The sequence below is a fragment of the Netta rufina genome (genome assembly GCF_964035555.1).
Source record: "Netta rufina genome assembly, chromosome: 21".
Lineage (NCBI taxonomy): Eukaryota > Metazoa > Chordata > Aves > Anseriformes > Anatidae > Netta > Netta rufina.
This window is the reverse complement of record NC_140145.1, coordinates 1,023,365-1,039,262: the sequence shown is the minus strand read 5'-3', so window position 1 is coordinate 1,039,262 and position 15,898 is coordinate 1,023,365. Positions and strand designations below refer to the sequence as shown.

Genomic DNA, 15,898 nt, shown 5'->3' with positions numbered 1-15,898 from the left:
TTTCCAGTCCTAAAATGAAATTCAGAATCAAAAGCAGAAGCTGGTACTAGAGGCGCTCTGCTCACCCTGACTGATGATCTACCATGTCCATCCAGCTTTCTACATATAAACTGTACTTATGCAGAATTCTAGGTATCTCAGGGTGATTTTGCTAAATTGCTTTTGTATTTTAGGCTATACATCAGGAAAAGGTTCTTGACTGAGAGGGTGGTTGCACACTGGAACAGGCTCCCCAGTGAAGTAGTCACTGCACCAAGCCTGTCTGAATTCAAGAAGAGATTGGACTGTGCACTTAGTCACATGGTCTGAATTTTTGGGTAGACCTGTGCAGTGCCAGGAGTTGGGTTTGATGATCCTTATGGGTCCCTTCCAACTTGGGATATTCGATGATTCTATGATTCTATTTTTGACACGTATCATTGCAGTTGCATTAGTGCCTCAGTGAAGCCTAAACCCCCAAGCTGCCCTTGGAACAGTGAAACTGCAAAGACAGGTACACTGTCTGCCTTCAGAGGTGTGCATTGTCACTTGCAGGTGGCCCAATGCCCATTCCCAAGGTTGAAGTAACCTGACATTTGCATTGCAAGTGTGACACTAGATGTGTCCTGCCAATTACTCCAGCTCAGGTCTAAGTACAGTACCCAGGGCTTCCAACTGCCCACAGGCAAGTTGACTCATGTCACCTGCAGCTAGGAGTTACGGTTCTTCAGTGCAATCTTTTGAGCTTTTGAGCATTGCCTACCAATGCTGATCACCATTCAGCAAAGCATACAAGACATCTGGGCAGCCAGGGCATTCATTATCCATTAATTAGCCTATCTCAACTGCAATAGCCTCTCTGTCAGATCTTCTCTCTGTTCTGAGTGAATAGAAGTTTGAGAATTCTTCTCTTTCAGACTCTTATTGTGTTATTCATATTATGTCTTGGTGATACCATTTAGGTTGCATATCCTCACCTGTAAATCTTAGTGTAAGTATAAAAATATATAGCTATGCAGCCACTGATAGTGTTTGCTAAATATGTCATCAAGAATTAGCTGTAGCAACAAGATCTTTAAACTTAAGTAACACACACACACACACAAAAAAAAAAAAAAAAAAAAAAAAAAAAAAAAAAAAAAGGCTTGTATGGACACAAGACTATGACAAGGATTTGGACAGGTTTGCTTGTGGATCTACTTGGGCAATAAGTAAGAGGCCAAACACAGCAACAGTGTGGTTTGAAATCAGGTGAATTAAAAACCAAGACGCTATGGGCTAAGGTGGGCTCTTTGGCTCCCCTACACGTAACACTTCCCTTCTGTCCATGGTTCAACCAATCTACCCCAACCACCAACAGTTCTGCAGTTCTCACTCTCCACCCAGGGACAGCAACTGGTAAAGTTTGCTGAGAAAATCCCCTAAGCACAAAATACTACCAGCAGGAGCTGGTACCCATCTCGCAGCAGCTGCATACATTCTTGAAGGCCCCATGGGATCTGACCACTTCAAACTCTTCTCTCAGTGGGCACTTTCAGTGCTGTTGGGACAGCAGTGTTGGACTGGCAGCAACACCATGGGACACTCAGGAGGTGGCACCAGAGGCCTTTACAGCATCAAAGGCCTGGTGGTGAGATTCCTACCTCTCTTTGAAGTCCTCCATTTCTCCAGTTTATATTATCTTCCTGCTCTGGAACCAGTTCCTATCTCATCTGGGCATCTGGGACAAAGTCAAAGCAGGAGCGGCTGTCAAGCACCTACAAAGCCACTGAGAAGACTTACAGGACTACCAGGTGATCAGGCCCAGTCAGCATGGGCTTATCAAAGGCAGGGCCTGCTTGATGAATTTGATTTCCTTCTACAACAAGGTGACATGTTCAGTGGATGAAGGAAAGGCTGTGGATGTGGTCTACCTAGACTTCAGTAAGGCTTTTGACACTGTTTCCCTCAGCATTCTCCTGAAGAAGATGGCTGCTCAAAGGTGTATGCTTCATTGGATTAAACACTGGTTGTGTGGTCAGACCCAAAGAGTTGTGGTGAATGGATTTAAATCCAGTTGGAGACCAGTCACTAGCGGTGCCCCCCAGGGCTCAGTGTTGGGCCAGTTCTCTTCAGTATCATTATCGATGATCTGGACAGGGGGATGGAGTACATACTCAGTTGGTCTACAGGCAACACCAAGTTAGGAAGGAATGTAGGCTCAAGGGTAGGAGGGGTCTGCAGAAGGATCTGGATAGGCTGGAATGATGGGATGAGGCCAACTGTATGAAGTTCAAAAAGGCCAAGTACCAAGACCTGCACTTGGGGCACGATAACTCCAAGCAGCACTACAGGCTGGGAGATGAATGGCTGGAAAGCTGCCTGGCAGAAAGAGACCTGGGGGTATTGGTCAATAGCCAGCTGAATATGAGCCAGCAGTGTGCTCAGGTGGCCAAGAAGGCCAACAGCGTCCTGGATTGTATAAGAAACAGTGTGGCCAACAGGTCTAGGGAAGTGATTGACCCCCTGTACTCGGCTCTGGTGAGGTCACTGTGTTCAGTTTTGGGCCCCTCACTACAAGAAGGGCATTGAGATGCTGGAGTGTGTCCAAAGAAGGACAACGAAGCTGGTGAAGGGTCTAGAGAACATGTCTTACAAGAAGTGGCTGAGGGAGCTGGAGTTGTTTAGCTTGGAGACAGGAAGGCTCAAGGGAGACCTTTATAATTAAAGTACATCAGGGAGGTGCTTTACAATTACATTAAAGGAGGTTGTAGCAAGGTGAGGATCAGGCTCTTCTCCCAAACATCAAGTGATAAGATGAGGGGAAATGGCCTTAAGTTGTGCTAGGGGAGGTTTAGGCTGGGTATTAGAGAAATCTGCTGGGCCTACCAAAACCAGCACTGGAGAAAAGCCATTATTTTCTGAACCTTGGGAGATAAAAGGGCAAAAAATTGCAGATAGAAGGAGTGTTTGAACATTTCTCTGAAGAAGAAGAAAAGTCTGTCTCATGAGTACTGCTTTTGTTGTAGTTTGCTGTCTTGCATAATATTGAAAAATGCCATTTGTTATATGAGATGAACTGTCATCTCTCCTCTTGTTCTCAGATTTTTCTTTAAATACATCCTGTTCTTATTAGGCAATATGGTTTTGTCTGTAAACATTCCAAGAACTGTAGATGAAAATAGGTGCTCACTGACAATGACACAAGATGAGATAAGAAAAAAAAGTCAACAACAATTAAAAAAAAAATAAATGAATAATGTTGTGGGAATTCTGACCAGAATAATGAAAGCCTGGGTCTAGCCAAGCCGCAGGAACCAGTCAAGGATGTGGTCCTCTCCAGACCCATCTGGTGTCCTGATCAAACCATATGCCCTCTTTACCTTTGTCAGACATTTTCTTCATGCTCTGGTCTGCTCCAATCTCCTCTGTTTAGCTGCCAATGCTCTCCAGACCCTCCACACCTTCTCTGATCCTCTCCAGGTCCCTTCATTGGGGTCTGGAGCCTCTCTGTCCTTTCCATATACACTGTGGATCCCTCCAGACCCCTCCATTTGGGGTCTAGTATTCTGTGCTCTGTGAACATAGTATCCTGTGCTCTGTGAACCTTGTCCTTCCAGGTTCCTCCATTTGCCATCTGAAGGGTGTTTGAACCCTTACCCTAAAATGAAGTGTCACTTCAACAGAGCTCTTTGGATACCAAATGCACAGTACTTCATGCTCAAAAGGAATAACAAGAAATAGCTCATTGCAGACCATAGACCTCAGCTTTACTAACTGTGCCAATCAGGACAGTAGTGCTTTCCAGCTCTGAAGGCTCTTCTCCCTTGTGCCATATCCTAAGCTGAACCCCACAGTCATTTCAGGAGATCTAGAGGATGCATCTCCTAGCTGCGAGTGTGAATATGGAGCCTAGAAGAGGGAAAGGACTGAATAACTGAAAGGGATGAATTTAAGCATAATTTTTCTCTTGAGTCTCTCCATAATTGTCCAAAGACAGCTTCCCCCCACTCACCCCTCTATTTAGCTCTATCACATTTGTTAGTCTTATTCTATTCACTATTTCATGTGTGCAGAGAGAGAGATGGTTTAAGGACCTGGTTTCCTTAGGTTAGATATTAGGAGAAATTTTCATTACTGAAAGGGTTGTGCAGCATTGGAATAGGCTGCCCAGGTAAGTGTTTGAGTCACCATCCCTGGAGGTCCTCAAGAAACATGTAGATGTAGAACTTAGTAGCGTGGTTTAGTGGTGGACTTGTCAGTACTAGGTTAAAGGTTGGACTAGATGATCTTAGAGGTCTTTTCTGATCTGAATGATTCTATGAATCCAACACACAGGTTCATGTGAGCAGGCAGGCATTCATGCCCAGGCATTCTTCCATGCATGTGTGACTGTGCCAAGCCTGAGTATGTCAGGAACATGCTCCTCCCTCCCTGGCCAGTGGAGGAAGAAAATCAAACCACAAAGACAGACGCCAGAGAGGGTGGCAGTGCAGTAAGACCCTACTTTGGGCTGGGAGCTGCGCCCAAACTGAACTGAACATGCAGTTCCTGCACAGTGAGGTTTCTATCCAAGCTGCTCCTGCTAATAAGTCACCCAAGGGAGGGGGTGGCACTGAGATACTGAAGCACTTGCACAGGTCCTGGACATAACACTGTGTTGTGGTTTAACACAGACAGCAGCTAAACACCACACAGCTGTTCGCTTACCCTCTCCCCCTCCCTCTCTGGGATGGGGGAGAGAAATGAGAAAACCGAAGCCTGTGGGTTGAGATAGAGACAGTTTATTAAGACAGAAAACAAAATAACAATAACAACAACAACAACAACAACAATAATAATAATAATAATAATATGTACAAAACAAGTGATGCACAATGTAATTGCTCACCACCTTCTGACTGATGCCCAGCCTATCCCCGAGCAGCTGCTCTCCCCCAACCCTGGCTAGCCACCCCTATATATTGTTTAGCATGACCCCAGATGGTATGGAATACTCCTTTGGCCAGTTCTGGGTCTGTCCCCTCCCAGCTCTTGCTGCACCCCCAGCCTGCCTGCTGTTGGGACAGAGCGAGAAGCTGAAAAGTCCTTGGCTTAGTGTAAGCACTGCTCTGCAACAGTGTTATCAACACTATTTTCATCCTAAATCCAAAACATAGCACCCTACCAGCTACTAGGAGGAAAATTAACTCTATCCTAGCTAAAACCAGGACACACTGGGAACTCAGGAAAGGCTTTGGATATCTAAAGATAGGCACCCAAACCAGAGATAGGCAAATGCTTCTAGGACTGTCCTCCAGATAGGATTTCTGTGGTACAAAGTAGAGACCAAGGTTGCTATAGACTGCTCAGCAAGGATTTCTACTCAACAGTCTCTTTTATTCCTTTCTCCAAATCCCTTTTGCCAAAAGCCAAAAGGCAGGTCAAAACCATGCAAATCTGGCAATATCAACCTGCCAGCTGTGGGACAGGACACTGCCTGGTCTGTGTGTCAGGTGGCCTCAATTAGCTAAGTCTGGACCCATTTTCACAGAAGCAAATGTATGTGTATCAGGAGGGACAGAGCAGGCAAGGGTGTGCCCAGACTGGGAAAGACAGCTGGGGCTGGATGTTCAGGGCCAGGTTTTTGCTGTTAGAAAGGAGATGAGATGGGAAACAGAGCTCCTGCCATGTCCCTCTACCACATCACAACCACTGATGTTGTGAATGGTGCCTGGTTCCCTTTCCCAGCACGGTGCAGTGCAGGTGACAGCAGTAGCAGAAATACCAGCACTGGATGTGCAGGAGGGACCCTGTCTAGTATGGGATTGGGTCCTTTTGTGACCCCCCAGGGCCAGGTGAAAGTCCCTCCTGACATCCTCCTGTGGAGACTCCACCATGCAAGCTGCTGTGATGGCCGAGCGGTGAAGGCGTTGGACTTGAAATCCAATGGGGTTTCCCCACGCAGGTTCAAATCCTGCTCACAGCGGGAGCTTTTACTGACAGCCCCTGTCCTCTTGTCCACAGGAGGGACAGATGGATGTGACCCCACCTGCTACTGACACCAGTCTCCTACTGGCCCCCTTCCCTTTAGGATGACGAAGACTATGTTCATTGGAGCAGCCCTGCACACCTACATCTCATTATCACAGGAAGAAACCCACACACACAGCTGCAGCATCACTGTGTTTGCTACAGCGGTAGCATTCTGCTCTGCATTGCCCTAATCCCTGCAGCCACATCACCCTCCCTGAAGCCACGTCACTCTGCTCCCTGCAGCCACAGGACAGGCTCTGGCTGCCTTCCATGCAGGACAGCTTTCTGCTGGAGGTGCACGCCTTGTGGCAGTGAGGGAGAGTCAGTTGCTGCTGACCCCAAAAGTTACCCAAGCACTGACCCCACATCATTCCAAACCCCAAGATCTGCTCCAGGGCATTGCAGGAAAAGGCTGGAACCTGCAGTGGGGGGAACCCCTTCCCTGGCTGGGAATCGAACCCAGGCCGTGGCAATGAGAGTGCCCAATCCTGCCCACTAGACTACCAAGGATAAGATGAGGGTAATGGTGACAGATTCTGTGATGGTGACCAACCAAGCTCTGAAGGGATATGGATACATGGACCCCACAGACAGAGGGGAAGACTGGTTGGTATGGATGCCACAGACTTTCTGTGGGACTTTGCAGGAACATCTGCTGCTTTCTGAGAGCTATGGTATTGGACAGACCCTCTGTGCAAGAGGATGCCATCTCTGCCAGGTATGGGAAGCAGAACTTAGCTATGCTGAGGCTATGATCACCAATGAAGGCAGGTTTGGGAAAGACAATGATGTCCAATTGCTCAAGAAAACAATCAGCAGTACCCAAGGAGGTTCAGCCCTGCTGCTGATGGAGCAGGCACCCCATTTGTGCTGCTGTGCATGGCCAGGCTAAGGTGACACAAATCACAGGTGATCATGGACACAGCAACCCCAGTTCATGGAACTCAGCCAGAGTGCCCCTGAAATTGGGTGAAGCAGAACAGCATAGGCACAGGCTGATGATTACTAGCAGAGCTTTCCCCTGCTCAAGGGAAACAAGGTTCTGAGTCCTTGTGCTGGTAGAGGGGCTGTGTCTGGGGTCCTCATTCCTACTTGGTGCACAGTAAAATCTGTATCTTGTTTTCCCAGGTGCCATCTTTTGAGAGTTTGGCTGGAGCTGCAAAGAGAAGGTGACCCTAGTTTACAGAGAGAGTCCTTCTAAAGGAGCAGAGCCTTTTGCCTTCATTTACCCCACAGAAGGAAGATGAGTAAACACTTGCCCACTTGCTCTGGGAACTGTGCTGCAGGAGGGGACAGGTGAGGGACACAGGCAGCACTACATGGGTATCATGCAGCAGTGGCACTTGTCATCCACCAACCCTTGCCCCAAGCACCTCACTTAGCATTTTTTATTTCAGAACAGTATTTTTTCTTAAGTGAAATGTCTTTTTCAGTCTTATTTTGTTAAGTAAAATTTATTGGACAAAATCCCTGGAGCTTAAGTGAGGTTAGGCTGGGACAAAAACAAAGCCTGACTTCTCCCCCAGTGCCTGTGCACATCCCCTAAAAAAAAAAAAAAAAAAAAAAAAAAAAAAAAAAAAAGACTTTCTGCTGAACAAAACAGAGAAGAGCAGAGGGGTTCGGAGTGGGCCCCCATTCCTCGGGTGGTTGCTGCCAGCGTGGGCAGCACCACGTCAGGCTGCAGGGAGACGAGCCCCACGCTTGCACCTGGGGCACTGCAGGGCTTCCCAGCAGACGGGCGAATGGTGACTACGATGCAGAGGAACGAAAAGGCTCCAGGAGCATTTCCCACAAAAGACAGCAGAGGGCTCATGCACCTTGCGCACTCATGCATGGTTCAGAAAAGTAAATGATGTGCAGGACAAGGGAGCTCTCTCTGCTCCTTCACCAGCCTATGCTACACCCGTGTCTTTAGCTGAATACACAAAGGAATGTGCCATCACAGCCTCTTCCTTCCTTCCTTCCTTCCTTCCTTCCTTCCTTCCTTCCTTCCTTCCTTCCTTCCTTCCTTCCTTCCTTCCTTCCTTCCTTCCTTCCTTCCTTCCTTCCTTCCTTCCTTCCTTCCTTCTCTCTCACATCCCCCAGCACAGTTCCTATTCCTGTCAGTGTTGGCCAGGGTCCCTTGACGGGGACTTGCTCACACAGAGTGCCCTGGGGAGGCTCCTTCAGGGCTCTCCCTGCCCCATGCAGCTCCCTAAAATGGCCACACAGCTCCCCTCTCCATCCAAACTCTGGCACGGTCCGCATGGAACCCCTGCAGTCCTTCCTTGACATGGTCTGGGGTCACAGAGGGACATCCAGGGACAGCTCCCCTGTCCCTATGGTGCCCTGGCCTCTACCCAGTCATGCTGTGCCCACTGAATGATGACTGCTGCTTGCTGCCTTTGCCTGAGGAGCTGTGCTGCAGGAAGCAGGAAAGGACAAAGGGAGGCAGTGGATAACACTGGAGGACTGACTAGTGAATTGCAGAGTAGGATGAAGAGAGCAGAGAAGAGTGTCACCTTCCCTCAAGAGCAAGGATGGAGCCAAGACAAAAGAACAGGGCCTCGCATCTTTGCAATTCTGCAGCATCTCAGCCATGTCCCCACCACAAAGACCTGCATAGGGCCAAAGCCCCAGTGTGAGGGATGAGGCTGGGTGTTAGAGGACGCATGGCCGAAAGCACGACAGACACCAGTAGAGTCAGATCATGCTCCATTTTATTGCCCGAATAGCCTAACTTTTTTAGTGAACTTAGCAGGGGCGGATAGTGTTTCACACAAGATTATTGGTCAACAGCACTCAGACAAACAACTACAAGAAAACAACCCCACCTGCAAGAAAACAACCCCCTTGTGATTAGCAGTCATGTAGACCTTGTCCTTGAAGCCAGCTGCTGGTAACAATATTTTTCTGAATTCCTCAGCTGGGCTGTGCAGTGGACTCCAGAGACACCTAACATTATTGCACCCCTTGTGCTCATTAGGGCAGAGGGGAGAGGGGAGTCGTGCTGGGCTGAGGTGCAGATACCCTGCATCATCAGAAAGATATGCAGATTTCATGGTTTTGGTTGCCTCTACAAGCTCCAACAGAGCATGGGCTCTGGCAGTCTTGTGGTTGGGGCAGTGTCAGTATCTCTCTGTGGTTTCTTAGATCTCTATCTGGGACTTTCAGATGTTTTGTCATAGGCAGTAACCAGTCTGCTGGCTGCAGCAGCCTCACTTGCATGACACATACTGGGCACAGTCTCTGGCTGTGATGGCAGAGGACTGGGAGGTGGGTGATTGCCACCCCCTGAATGCAACAAGGAAGCAATGCAGTCCAGAAGCTGCACCTTGTCAGCAGTGTGCAGGGCTGTGTGTGATGTGCAGCTGTGGGGGATGAAAATATTTTCTAAAAGCACTACTCCTTTGAAGGACAAGTCCCAGCCCCAGGGGCAGCCTTGGAGCAGCAGGCACAGGTCAGGACCCAGTACAAAAAATGCAGCCACCATTGCAGCAAGGAGATGGGGCTGAGATGCATGGCCTTGCTTTGTACCCCATTGTGGATCTAGGGTATATAATGCAATAAGTGCATAAATTAGCCAGAATATTTGGCTAAGTGCAATACTAAAATACATTCAGCAGAGGAGTAGCAATAAATAATCCCTCTTTCCAACTCAAAGAGTAGGACATCCCTTGGAAAATCCCAGTTGAGGTTTTGTCTCTGACAAAGCCCAAGTGCCTGTTAGCATATTGATGTTCTGCCCCAAATTGCTGCCACCAGGCATTTATGACAACCCCATGGTGCCAGTCACAGCAGCTGCACTATCTCTATCACTGGGTTCAGCTCCAGACCCTTCACATTAGTTTGAGGGCAGGAGTTCTTGGGGTCCCCAGGGCACTTCACCTGCCTGGCATCCCCCCTCTAGCCCACCGGGAGAGCTCCTGCCTGCTCATCTGGGAGGGAGGTTTGGGGAAGCCTTAAGTTCTTGCTGTCCTGTAGCACAGAGCCCTCCTGCAGCACCTCTCATTCTCCCAGTTTTTGGGGACATAATGGTGAAGGGGACACCATGCCGTGGGAACAGAACACAGCTCCTATGGCAGTCCACTGCACTGCAGGAGCCACAGGACAGCAAGGAAACCCCAGGGAGAGGGGCTCGTGGTGCCTCGTGAGCAGCATTTGTCTCTGGGAGCCAGGCATGAAATTCACGGAGAAACCACAGGCTGTGAGCTGGCAAATGTGGTGCCAGCTGAAGAGAAGAGGGAGGTGGAGAAAAGGGAAATGCTCCCTGCGGCAACCCGGGGAGCCCATCGCGAGGCCCATGACTGTGAGTGTGCACATGGTGATGGGGCTCTGCCTTGGCATGAGATCAGGTCCCAAGCAGGGGAGCCTCCTGCTCTGCCTTCTTCATCCCACCTTCCCCCAAGCCCAGGTTGGTGCTTGTGTTTGCCCCACATGTCTGGGAGAAGTCAGTGTTTGTAGAGGTGGACTTCAAGGTGGACTTACCAGGCAAGCACCCCCTTTCTTGGCTGATGCTGGTGTGTACTGGGAGGTCCTAAGCTCCATGCTGGGAGCACAGCTTTGAGGGTTTTGTGTCTCTCAAAGATTGCCCAGGGCTACAGCCTCCCCAGGGTGCCAGCTATCCTTGCTACCTGCACAGGCAGTGGTGCTTGGAGCATGCACACTGCCCACGCTGCCCCTCACGTGTGTCCCAGCCCACCACAGGACCCCCAACTGGACCTGGTCCCAAGCCATTCAAGGGGCTGAGCGCCTTTGTGATCAGGACTTGGGTTCTTAAAAAGGACATTGGGTTGACATCTTCCTGGCCCTGTGGGAGGCTGCTGAGATGAGCTTGTTGGGGTTTGCTGTCATCTTGGTGAATCTAAGTGCAAACCTGCTTCTCAAGAGCTATCGCATATCCTGTCTTGGTCAGTATAGCCCTCGTGAGGATGCTGGTTTGTTCAGACTTACCCCACCTTACACAAAGGCTATTTTAGTATTTCCTAAACCTGCTGCTTCCTCTTTTTTTCAGTATTTCTGAGGCAAAGGTGCCATGACATCAGCTCTGTTACGCTTTGGAAATTCCGAATACTTGCCTTGAAATCTGCTGCCACCCCTATAAAAAGCAAGGAGCATCCAAACCATCTTGCACCAGACGAAGGAGAAACCTGATCTGATCCTGCTTCTGCCTTGCAGCTCGCCTCTGTCCATAATGAACATCTTTAGTGCAGCCCTCTCCATCCTCCTGGTTGCTGGCCTCTTTTCTCAGGCTTTTTCTGGTCCAAGTGAGTACAACTCTCTGCTCTCCTGGGGTGGGATGTTGGCATTCAGGATTTTTGCTCTGAAGGCAATAATTTTGAAGAAGAGATGGAAAAAGTTTCAAAGATTAAAAACCTGTGTGAATGGCTTTTCATGCTTTGAATTGGTTTTCCTTTCCAGCATCCTTTTAACTTAGGGAGGTAATTATGAATTTTACATCGCAAGGATTAAAGGTTTCAGGTTTCACAACTCTGCTTCTGTTACCAGGCTTTAGGAGTGATCCTAGAGTGAACGAGGGGATTTTTATCATTGGTAATGAGAGAGAGAGCCTTTAGCAAGACACTCTAGCAGTGACCTTCATTAAGCACTGTCATTTTTTGCTGACTTTATGGTTAATTTGGATAAGAAGAGGGCTCCACAGCTGAGTAAGGGAATGGTTGCTCATGGTAGACTCATGCTGTCCTTCCTGATCTCTTCCAGTTGGAGCTGACACAACCATCTGCTGCTTCAGCTATACCTCACAGAAGCTGCCCCAGAGTCATGTGAAGGATTATTTCTACACCAGCAGCAAATGCCCACAGCCAGCAGTTGTGTAAGTACTGGCTCCTGCTCTGAGCTCTTTGGGAAAGGCTCCACCAGTCTTTGGGCTCTGCTCCAAAGTTTCCTGCCATCCACTGGGACTAAGAGCATGGTGGTGTGAGGAACCATGCATGGAGTCAGGGGGCAGCCACCACAGGCCCCACATGCTGTATGTGAGCACTCATCCTCCTCAGCTGACAAATAGGGCCATCCTGGTGCTGGGAACAAGGTGTGGGAAGGATATTCCTGCATAGCCAGCAGGACCTCCCTGTGGCCATGAGCCCAAGGCACATAACGTGCCACTTGTGAGACTTGTACCTGATGTAGACTAGGGGTCTGAGGCCAGCAGATGCTTGCCCCAGAAATGCCAGATGCCCATACACTGCTTCCAGGCTCACCTCCAGACTGGACAGGGACAGGAATGTCTGAGCATGGGGGCTTCTCCCAAGGGACCTAGAGCTCTCCTTGATGCATGGGTTTAGCTGGCTCCCCTGGAGCTTGTGGTTTATGGGAGGGTAAATGATCCCCTTGGGAGCCAGCACTGATCACAGGACAGGTCAGTAGGTGTCCAGAAAGCGACCCAAGGCCCTGGCTGCCACTTCGGCATGTCCCTTCTACCTCCAGAACTATAACACCTCTCTGCCTGGCTTGACAGGTTCATCACCAGGAGGACTCGGCAGGTCTGTGCTAAACCTGATGCCAGGTGGGTGAAGGAATATGTGAACTTCCTGGAGCTGCACTGAGCACTGGGAGCTGAGGGGAACCTGCCAGGAGAGTCCTGCAAGACCATCCAGCAAAGTCATGGCATGGACAAGAAATCCTGCTTGTTCTGAGCACCGAGGCCAATAGACGCCTCAGGGGCCTTGAATTTCCTTTCGTCTTGCAAGGCGTTGTTTATCTTTTACAATTTAGCCACCCCTACTGGGCAGCTATGATGCTGGGGACCTACCTCCTGGCCTTGCAGACATGGCCTGGCATGGCCTGCTGTGTGAGCTGTGACTAAACTCCATCCACTCCTTGCGCCTCTGCTGCTAGAATGGGAGGGGAATCTTATCTTAGGAGCTATTTGTGGGAAGTGGTCTGTCAAAACTAGGTGTAAGTGCTGTCATGTAAATGCAGTCTGACTACCAAGCCAGCTGGCTGAACCCTGCAGTACAGCAGATGCTGTGAATGAGATTCAATGAATGAAATCCTTCCTTAATGGAAGAAATGGTACACTGGATATTTATGGGATGCTGGTTGTGGAACCATGTTGTTCAGCCTTATTCTCAAAATGCTGTGTCTTGCTGGTACCAAAGAATAAAGATTTTCTCTCGCTCTCTTCACTCTGTGTCATCTCTTGCCCAGCCCCAGAGGAAGGCAGAAAGCACTTGGTCCTGGGAGTGCTGGAGTGTGACGGGACCTTTCTGCTACACAGCCCAGCACCTGCCTACCCCAGAGCTGGTGCTTGGAAGGTACTTGTCTAGGAGGACTCCACCACAACCACCTTGGGAGAGGCAGGAGACTGGCCATGACTTCCCACCTGGAAATACCTCATCCTTCTTTTTCCTAAGTCTTCCCTCCTGCATTGCCTCCCTAGTCTCCAGCACCCAGCACTGCCCAGGGCTGCATCCTCCCAGCCCCTGCTCTGCTGTGAGCCAGTCCTTGCCCCCATCACGAGTGACCAAGGCCAGGAGCTGGTGGAGCTGGTCCCGCAGGATCTGATGCTCTGCTCTGGCCCTATCTTCTTAGTGTTTTACCACAGGCACCCATTATCTGCTGCAGATCTGTCTGCAGCTGGTTTGCAAAGAAAACCTGAATTTGGTTTTAAAAAGCACACTGAGTAAAAACAAGAAAAACACTTTGTCAAGCTCTGGTTTGCATTTAAAGCTTGCTGATGTCTTTGTGGGTGGAAAGCGAAACTGCTGGGTCTGACCTCCTGCCACTGAAGCTCTGTGCAGGGGGGAGAGGACCTTCGCTATGTGCCCTGGGCTGCTTCCATCAAAGCTGCCTGAAGCAAGAAAGAGCTTTTGTAAGCTGACCTGACCTTGTGCAGGCAGTTTGTGCATGTCCATGTTTACCTCCCAGGCCATTGTTTACAAGGAAATGAGCTCCTCTTCACTCACTGGGACTTATTTCTCAGCCCTCCCCTCATTGCCATAATTTTCTTCCATAGTTTGGAGCAAGCAAACCAGTGTGAGATGATACAGTTTCTGTTAAATACCCCAAGCCCACTGGTGCTACAGTGGTCTGCAGGTGTTTGTGTTGTCTCCTGTCCTCCCCTTGCTCATCACCACCTTTCCACAGGTCTCCCTGATTAATGACCACACTTTCCTATGAAGTTCTTTATTAGCTGCCTCAAAGTCTCAATTTCCGGCAGAATCTGAGCACAGAGCTCTAACCCACTGCTCCCAGGGCTCTCTACAGACCGAAGCTGTGTTCCCTGCAGCCTGGGGCAGGAAACAGATGCAGAAGCTTCGCCAAGCTAAAGTGCACAGTGGACACTGTCATTGCCCAGAGGATGGTGGAGGTGGTTTCAGTGAAGAAGGGGCTGCCCGGCTCAGCACGAGGCCTTGCAGCCATGCTGTGCTTTCATCTGACTGGCTGAGCTGGCAGCATGTTCTTACGGTGAGAGCAGGCAACAGGGAGCCCGGAGACATTTGTGTATGTGTCCATGTCAAAATATCACAACCCAAAATGATCCCGTCCTTGAATCCTGGCAGGTCTCCTGCCTGTGTAGTGTCCACATGCTGAGAGGGTCCTGTCCCCGGGGGACCCAGCTGTGGAGGGATTCCAGATCCTTGGTGATGGGATACAAGGAAACAACTTCAGGCAGAACAGGGTGGCTCTCCCTAGGGATGGGGAAGAAAAGTGTAGGGGGTGGAGTTGGGTGCAGGGCACCCCGTGGGACAGGAACCATCAAGGAGGCACAGATGAAAGAGGCAGAGAGCTGGGAGGTTGAGGACAGAAGCAGAGGAGGGAGAGAGAGGTTGCAGTAGAGGAAGGGATGCGAGCACCCAGGCCTGGGATGGGAAGAGCCCTGTCTGGTCAGTGGTGTTCCCAGGCATAAGAGCAGGGTCCCCAGGTGTGCTGCCTCCAACCCACCTTGTCAGAAGCCTGTGGAATGTACAGAGACCTGTCAGCAGGAGATGGAGGACAATGAAATCCACATGGGTGTCAGGTCTGGTGCTCACAGCAGCCTTGTGGCTGGGGCCCTGCACATCCAGGATTCTGCAGGGCTTCGGGGTCCTAAAGGATGTGAGGTTGTGCTCCCTTTGCCCTGTCTGGCAAACACCATGAGTGAGAAGAGGGGGCCATGGTGTTCATGACACTGAAACTACTTTGCAAGAGGAGGAAAAGAAGCTGGGGCTGAGATGCCATGCTGATTCATGTGTCCCCAAAAACTTCACAAATGCCCTCACCCAGCAGTGGTGGAGCAGCTCAGACCATTTTTTTCCTGGTGGTGAAGATGTGGAGAGGACCAGGAAGCCTTTGTGGTGAGGAAGGGATGCACCACTGCAGAGCTGCACTGTGGTGCCACATCAAGGCTGGGAACTGTCTTTTGTGTGACCCCTGACCACTGTGCAGGCAGCCAGCCAAGGGGAGGTGCTGAGAAACCAGAGAAGGTCCCATGAAAGACTCCTGGCTCTGCCTCCACTTGCTGCAGGCTTTGGCAGGCAGGAAGGAGGACCACAGACTGCAGGCCTGAGTGGCTGCTGCAGAGTAGTTGGTGTTCGCCGGGGCAGGCATCATGTGGACATAGATCTCTGCACACCACACACATCACGCAGGGGCTCCTCCTCAGTCAGGCTGGGATGGTTTTGTGGTGGTTTATGTAGCTGAATTCCACCACAACCTCTCTATTTCTCTTCCCCTCCTTGAAGGAAAAAGGGGAGAAAATATGACTGAAAGGGCGCCACGGTTGAGATAAGGACATGGAGATTTATTGACAAACAGTTATTGTCATGGGCAAAACAAACTCAGCATAGGAAGATTTATGTAATTTATGCCCTATCACTACTGGATTACAACAGTGAGAAACTAAAAACAAATTTAAAAAAACCTTCCTCCCCACCCACCCTCTTCTCTGACCTCTCCTGAGTGGCACAGGGAAATGGGGAATGGGATCTGCAGTCAGTCCCTGACG

At 49.8% G+C, this 15,898-nt stretch overlaps 1 protein-coding gene across 1 annotated transcript; it reads left to right on the top strand.

Annotated features, from left to right (window-relative positions):
* Positions 1-11,100: 11,100 nt before the first annotated feature.
* Positions 11,101-12,961, top strand: LOC311217423 (C-C motif chemokine 5-like). Its single transcript, XM_084299472.1, has 3 exons — positions 11,101-11,219; positions 11,674-11,785; positions 12,428-12,961. Exons 1-3 carry the CDS (start codon positions 11,147-11,149, stop codon positions 12,513-12,515), a joined length of 273 nt encoding a protein of 90 aa, XP_084155598.1. The 5' UTR covers positions 11,101-11,146; the 3' UTR covers positions 12,516-12,961.
* Positions 12,962-15,898: the final 2,937 nt, after the last annotated feature.

What these genes read in the sequence shown, in the direction of transcription:
- LOC311217423 (XM_084299472.1), top strand. Translation starts at nt 11,147, where the DNA reads ATGAACATCTTTAGTGCAGCCCTCTCCATCCTCCTGGTTGCTGGCCTC. An exon ending in TCAGGCTTTTTCTGGTCCAA is followed by an intron (nt 11,220 to 11,673) that starts GTGAGTACAACT and finishes GATCTCTTCCAG; the next exon opens with TTGGAGCTGACACAACCATC. An exon ending in TGCCCACAGCCAGCAGTTGT is followed by an intron (nt 11,786 to 12,427) that starts GTAAGTACTGGC and finishes CTGGCTTGACAG; the next exon opens with GTTCATCACCAGGAGGACTC.